General features: G+C 42.1%; 1 protein-coding gene across 1 annotated transcript; it reads left to right on the top strand.

Moving 5' to 3' along the window:
- The first annotated feature begins 135 nt into the window (after positions 1 to 135).
- Positions 136 to 1,491, top strand: LOC104403661 (P2Y purinoceptor 1-like). Its single transcript, XM_010011891.1, is given in 2 exon segments — positions 136 to 201; positions 203 to 1,491. Coding segments are annotated over 2 exon segments (1,089 nt in total). The 3' UTR covers positions 1,226 to 1,491.
- Positions 1,492 to 6,713: the final 5,222 nt, after the last annotated feature.

Raw genomic sequence — 6,713 nt, 5'->3', positions numbered from 1 at the left:
CCTCTGAAGAAAAGCAGGTCAGGTTTTACCTTCCAGTTTAGGCTTTCTTTGCTTTTTTCTCTTTTAGCTGCGGTACTGTTCCTGTAGAGACTTTGTTGCTTCACCTCAGACCTATGTGACTCAGGCAGAAGGATCATGACCGAAGTCCTCTTCTCTGCTGCTTTGAATGGAACTGAACCCAACCTGTTATCCATTTTTTTGGTCTGCGGGAAACGCCACCACCAAGTGTTCCCTGACCAAAACTGGCTTCCAGTTCTATTACCTGCCCACTGTCTACATTCTGGTCTTCATCACTGGTTTTTTGGGCAACAGCGTGGCCATCTGGATGTTTGTCTTCCACATGAGGCCTTGGAGTGGCATATCGGTTTACATGTTCAACTTGGCACTGGCAGATTTTTTGTATGTCTTGACTCTGCCTGCCCTCATCTTTTACTACTTCAATAAAACAGACTGGATCTTTGGAGATATTATGTGCAAGCTGCAGAGGTTCATCTTCCACGTGAACCTGTATGGCAGCATTTTGTTTCTGACTTGCATAAGCGTGCACAGGTACACGGGAGTGGTGCACCCCTTGAAGTCGCTGGGGAGGCTGAAGAAGAAGAATGCAGTGTACATCAGCACCCTGGTCTGGGTCATTGTGGTGGCTGTGATTTCTCCAATACTGTTCTACTCGGGAACGGGGATAAGGAAAAATAAAACCACTACGTGCTATGACACAACAGCTGATGATTTCCTGAGAAGTTACTTCATTTACAGCATGTGCACCACGGTGTTTATGTTCTGCATCCCATTCATACTGATTCTTGGTTGCTACGGGCTCATTGTGAAAGCTCTGATTTACAAAGATTTGGACAATTCTCCTCTCAGGAGAAAGTCGATTTACCTGGTTATTATTGTGTTGACAGTCTTTGCTGTGTCTTACCTTCCCTTCCACGTCATGAAGACCTTAAATCTAAGAGCCAGAGTGGATTTTCAGACTCCACAAATGTGTGCCTTCAACGACAAGGTTTATGCCACCTACCAAGTGACGAGGGGTCTGGCCAGCCTCAACAGCTGTGTTGACCCTATTCTTTACTTTCTGGCAGGTGATACCTTTCGAAGGCGGCTTTCCAGGGCAACTAGGAAATCATCCAGAAGAAGTGAGCACAATGTGCAGTCCAAGAGTGAGGAAATGACTCTCAATATTTTATCAGAGTATAAACAGAATGGAGATACCAGTTTGTGAACAAATGTGAAAGATTTGGGAATAGTTTGAAAAAATCCTCCGCTTTGAGACACCGTAGTGCTACAAATGTGTGAGGAAAATTTTACCAGTCTCTTAAAGTTGTTTTAGGTAAAGCCGCATTATCTGATCTTAGAAAAAGCTTAACAAAATCAGTGGAGGAATTACAATGGAAAATAACCTGTCAAATTTCTGCTTTTCCTTCTCCTTACGATATTCTCATTTCTTTCTGACTTGTGTCAGATAAAGTAAAATGAAGTAAATCCCCTACAAGAAGAAAGCAATCCAAGTGCTTCTGTTTTAATGACTTAGTCTCCCACCTTCAAAAAATGCTCTCAATCAGCCTCTCTTTAAAAATAGGAAATAAAAATAAGAACGAGCAGTATCTCTTCTCTTCTGAGGCTCAGTCCACATACCTAACCTTCCGCTCACTTGCCATTGTAAACAAGTATTTAAATCAAAGTCACGATGCAGTTATCTCACCTTTATAGTTTTATTATTTCTTCATCTAGTGTTGATAATTATTTGGTAGTTCGGTGGAATTTCTGATTCAGTCTCCTTTGAGTGCCGGTGTTTTACAAAAGGTAGGCTTACTGATGTGTGCATGATTATGCTTTCAGATTGCGATGGTTGTTAATGAAAAATCTGGACCACCCTTAAAGGCAAATTGGCTTCCAGGTGAACTGACACCTTGGCCACTGGCTGACAGTTAAGAGGTCTCGCTAGGAGCTGGTGCAGGCAGGCACCTGCTTCGCACGTGCACAGTGTTGTGTTTTGTGAACAGATGTCGGTGTGCAAACGCGTGGGGAGGTGATTTGGTTCTGAGCAGCTGATGGTCCGATCCTGCCTTCTGTGCTGAGGAAAACTGGCGCGTTGTCAGCGAAGGAGCTGCAGGACAGGGCTGAGCATGGACTGGGCTCGCCTGGGGAGTGACAGGCGAGCTCTGTGGAGCCGGGGCAAGCCGCCTTTTGCACAGGCTGACCAACAGCTCACTGCAGCGCGAGCACCTGACTGCTGGTGTTGGGAGCCTTGCTGGAGGTCTTTACGGGTAAAATGTGAGAAATGTGTGTGCTGAAAATAACTGTACCTTTGGAGCAGTAAAACTACAGTCGCTTGAGTTGCCTGCGTTTTCATTTGGTACAAGAGTATTTCTGTTCCTGGCAATCTTTAGAGATAACATAAGAGTTGTTTCCCAAGAAAATAGTTATTAAAATGGATAATATAAATGGATTATATTATAGATATATAAAAAATAGTCGCAAATTAATTTTTTTGTACTGTGACAAATAAATCACTGTATTAACAAGATGTTGCAATGTACTGTAGACTAAATCTGGCCCTTCATTGTATATCTTCTCCCAGTGTGGAATAGGTCATCCAAAATTAGCAAAACTGCAATATTGTGTAACACAAGAGCTAGTGGTCAGAGCACAGACGTCGAAGTCTTACATGGGCAGTCTTACTCATTTCTCTTATTTCTAAGAAATGTATTTTAAAATATTGTGTGCAGCATGCTCTGAATTATAAATTTAGTGTACAAAATTTAAGTTCTGTGTAATCCTAAGAGTGATTTTAACAGATCTTTGTTCCTCCAGTCTTCATATTAAGAGTAAAACATTTACATTTTACTTACTAATTTCCAGTGATTGGTAACAAACAAGAATAGCTCTGGTTATTTTCTTGACAACATTGTAAAGCAGCTAGTGTTCACATGTACAGCTTCTTAATCTGCAAACTCCCTATTTATTGAACTTATTTATTAGAAAGCTGAATGTAAAGTATGTAAAGTGTGGTTCTCAGTGTTCATATGCATAATTGGGCATTAATAGCAAATTTAACAGCATGGTTCAATCACTGTAATACTGTGTCTTCTAGCAGAACATATTTGTAATAAACTCAATTCCACCCTGACTATTCACTGTTGATATGTAACCTAGTGATAAATTAAACTACTGATTTGTAGCCTAGAGAGAAATTAAACTACTGCTTAGGAAGCATAGCTTCTTAAAGCAGTGTTAAGCTCTCATTCAGCCCTATAAGATGAAAAATGTAGAGGTAGTGAAGACATTCCAGCCAAGGGTCAATTGCTAATTAATCCCTACTGACAAAAGACTGGAACAGCACAGCCTATTTATATCACTGGAGAATGAGCCTGATTCACAATAAATTACTTCTCCTATTACGTGATTACTTGAGACTTCATTCAACTGAGGCATGTCTTGTTTGGAATGGCAGATGAATTAAATGGAGACTGAGCATAAAAATAGGATATTCTCTGAATCTGCTTCTGTAGGTTTAAAATCATCTTCATTTCCTGGCATTTCATGGTCTATTCCTCATTTTTCTTTCAGTTAGGAAATAAAACGTTCTACTAATTCATTTCTGAAAAGAGATCTTGAGCAGCCACAGCAGAATGTGAAGCCGCACACCCAGGTTGGTCCTTATGGAGTTCCTTACAGTTGTTTTGCAATATGTCTCTCTAATATGGCAAAGTTGGCTCACTATTACAGTGTGTATGAAATCGAACAGCGTTCTATAGGTCCAGCTGCAGCATGCTGGGCATGATGCAGGAGAGACCCACAGCTGGATGGATGCCCTGCCGGGGAGACCCACCTTCTGGACAGCACTGCCCCTGTTGTATTGTCTTTCCTGCAGTCTTTTGAGTCTTGGACACCTGCAGTGTTTTTCTGCTTTCCTCATGAACCTGTTAAAAGCTCTGTGTTTCACTTTGCCTTGCTGAAGAGGACTGTGCAATTGGCCAGTTGATTACTGAGGTCTGTTCTGATACTTCATTTAATGAAGATGGCTCTGACTGGTGATCAGCCACAGCAGGCAGCTGCACTCAGCATCTTCACTTCACGGAAGTGTATGGGAGCCTCCCGCCAAACACCGAGAAGGATCATTAAACACATTTTACACAGTTTGTTTTCCATCTTTCGGATCCCATGATCTGCAGAGCCAGCACCTCAAACTGCATCCTGCTCCGATGCAACTCTTTGCTGTACACCTACTCCTGTGTACATGCTGTACACGTGCCACAGCCTCCTCCAAATCCAGCTGGAACTTGAAGCTGAGCCTCACAATCTCATGTAAAGCTCCTGATCTTCTTTTAAGCATTGCTGCGTGGAGTAGTCAGAACCACTGCAAAATCACGTTAAATCCGTACCTCCTCCTATGTGATTGCTTTTTACCTGCAACGTGGCAGAATGGTGCCTGTTGGACACCGCTTGGATGAACCCAAGCAGCTCCTTTCCAGGCAGTGTGATGGCTGGAGCCATTACCTCCTGGGGGACTTGCAAGGCTGTTGTTATATATTTGTCTTTTGGCACTTACCCTTACTGTGTATTTGTGGAAGACAGTCCACCAACCTTAAAGGCCCAAGGTGATCCCTGTGTTTATCTATAATCCTCTGTGATGGGTGTTGTCAAAGAAGCCTTTCCTAAGCCACTCACCTGGAGTTTCCTTTTGATTTGTCCAATATGCAAAGTGAACTCAATCTCAGCTACAGCCTTTGGGCTGTTAATTAATAATCAGTGATGATGAGGGGGTGTGTTTTGTTAACTAGGAATGAGATTCAGTTCATTGTCTCACTAGAGGAAGACCACCTGAAGTTCCACCTTCACTTGTGTTGTATTAGCTTTCAACTAGCAAATGAGATTAAACCTTCTATGGTTTTATGGTTATGCTTTTAACCTATTTTTTCTCTGGGTATATTTGGGAATCTTTTAATAACTACAAATCCTTCACCGAACACACCAAAAGCTTTGAAGTAAGTAGTTATTTAGAGCTTAAGTTTTGCCAAAGTGTTCTACAATGATCCATGCCAAAACAAATCATTATTCATTAGCTATATTTTGCTTCTTCCAACTCATAGGATTAATTTTTTTCTCATTTATGCCCATTAACTCTTGCATATGGTAATCTTTAACTCAAAGTAAGTATGAAACCTACACATGAGCTGCTGTCAGTTGTACATTTTTGTAACACGGCACCATGGATTTTGTATTTTAATCCAGTTTATATGAAACCAGGTTAATGAATTAAGGACCAGACACAGGGAACCAGAAGTCCTGCTTTCAGTAGGAGGTTGCACTAGATGCCCTGGCAAGCTGCCTCCCAACCTGACTTCCCCTACAACCCTGTGGGTGGTGGCTATGGGAAGCTGCAGGGCTGTTGCTATGGCTGACGGCCCACAAGTGAATGCCGCAGAGCATCCTGTTGCCTTCCTATTCACACAGGACAGAAGCTAAAGGTTTGATCCTGTAGTGTGGGCCCATAGACTAAAGCCCCAGGGCTGTGCCAAGTTCTCCTGAGCCTGGCATCCTCATCTTCCTTGATGAGGAAGGACAAGGAGGATGGACACACACAGAACTCTGGGCACCCAGCCAAGTGGCAGGAGACCCAGGGAGCAGGCACTGCTGCTGTGGCTGCTCTGGCTGCCCAACTCAGTCTGTCTGGATGCCAGCAAGCACATGTCCTGCTGAGACCTGGGCAGAAGCCACCATGGAAAGGGACTGTTCTTCCCCACTGCCACCCACAGATTGTCCTACCTGGAGCGTCCGGTCTGTAGCAGCTAAACACACTGGCCATGGAGGTGCCTGGAGGCAAAAAACCTGCTAATTGCCTTTCCGGAATTTTTTTTTTCCACCCCTTGTCACTAGTTTTTTTCTTCAGATTGATCCAGAACAAAAATATTAATAAAGAGTGATGTCTTAACACAGGTATTACTTATTTTTGTGATGTGCTCATTATTTTTCAAGCCTATACATCCGTATTTGTTACCTGCAGTGGTTAGTCTTTCCCTTCGGTACAATTTTTGAAGGCAGCTATAAGCCCGAAGTTGAATTTGAATATGAAGAATGTACTCCAAGCTCCTGAGCAGCCATGTTAAGCAACTGGGGATAGTGCAAGCACTGGGACCAGTAGAGCTGCAGAGGGAAGTGCTGACTTCGGGTGGAAGTTGGTTTAGACAGACACTAAAAGCCCTTGACTTCAAAAAAAAGCCCACACTGTAGCTGCTTGAATAGGACTATTTCACTCTGCTTACATTTGTGGTATTATTTCTACTTCAGGTGCTTTGCACTGAATCAGAACCTACTACAGAACAGTATTTCTGCAGCCTAACTCTATTGGCACAGTAATTGCAAATACTTCCAAGATATACAACTTGTGAACTAAAACCACTACTTATTTTGTGGCCGTGAGTTACAATGTGTTTCAAGGATATACGTGAAAATGTTTATTTTTCTATTGTACCGTGATTTTAATATTGTTGAGTGAGTTCAATTTTTGTGCAAATACTAGTGAAATTTTATTGTAATATCCGCAGATGCAGTGTTACTTGGTATTTAAGCTCAGGTTATGTAACTGCTTTAATTATATAGTAGTAAAAAAATCCCCTTATTTGTCTATACTTTTAATGAATAAAAGGATTTTGTTTTTTTAATGAAGCACGAGGTGTACTTTTGCATGTACATTTACTGTTAGGCAT

The sequence above is a fragment of the Nestor notabilis genome, unplaced genomic scaffold (genome assembly GCF_000696875.1).
Source record: "Nestor notabilis isolate BGI_N333 unplaced genomic scaffold, ASM69687v1 scaffold16950, whole genome shotgun sequence".
NCBI classification, from domain to species: Eukaryota; Metazoa; Chordata; class Aves; order Psittaciformes; family Psittacidae; genus Nestor; species Nestor notabilis.
Note: the sequence above shows the minus strand (reverse complement) of the source record. Positions and strands in the feature narration are given on the sequence as shown.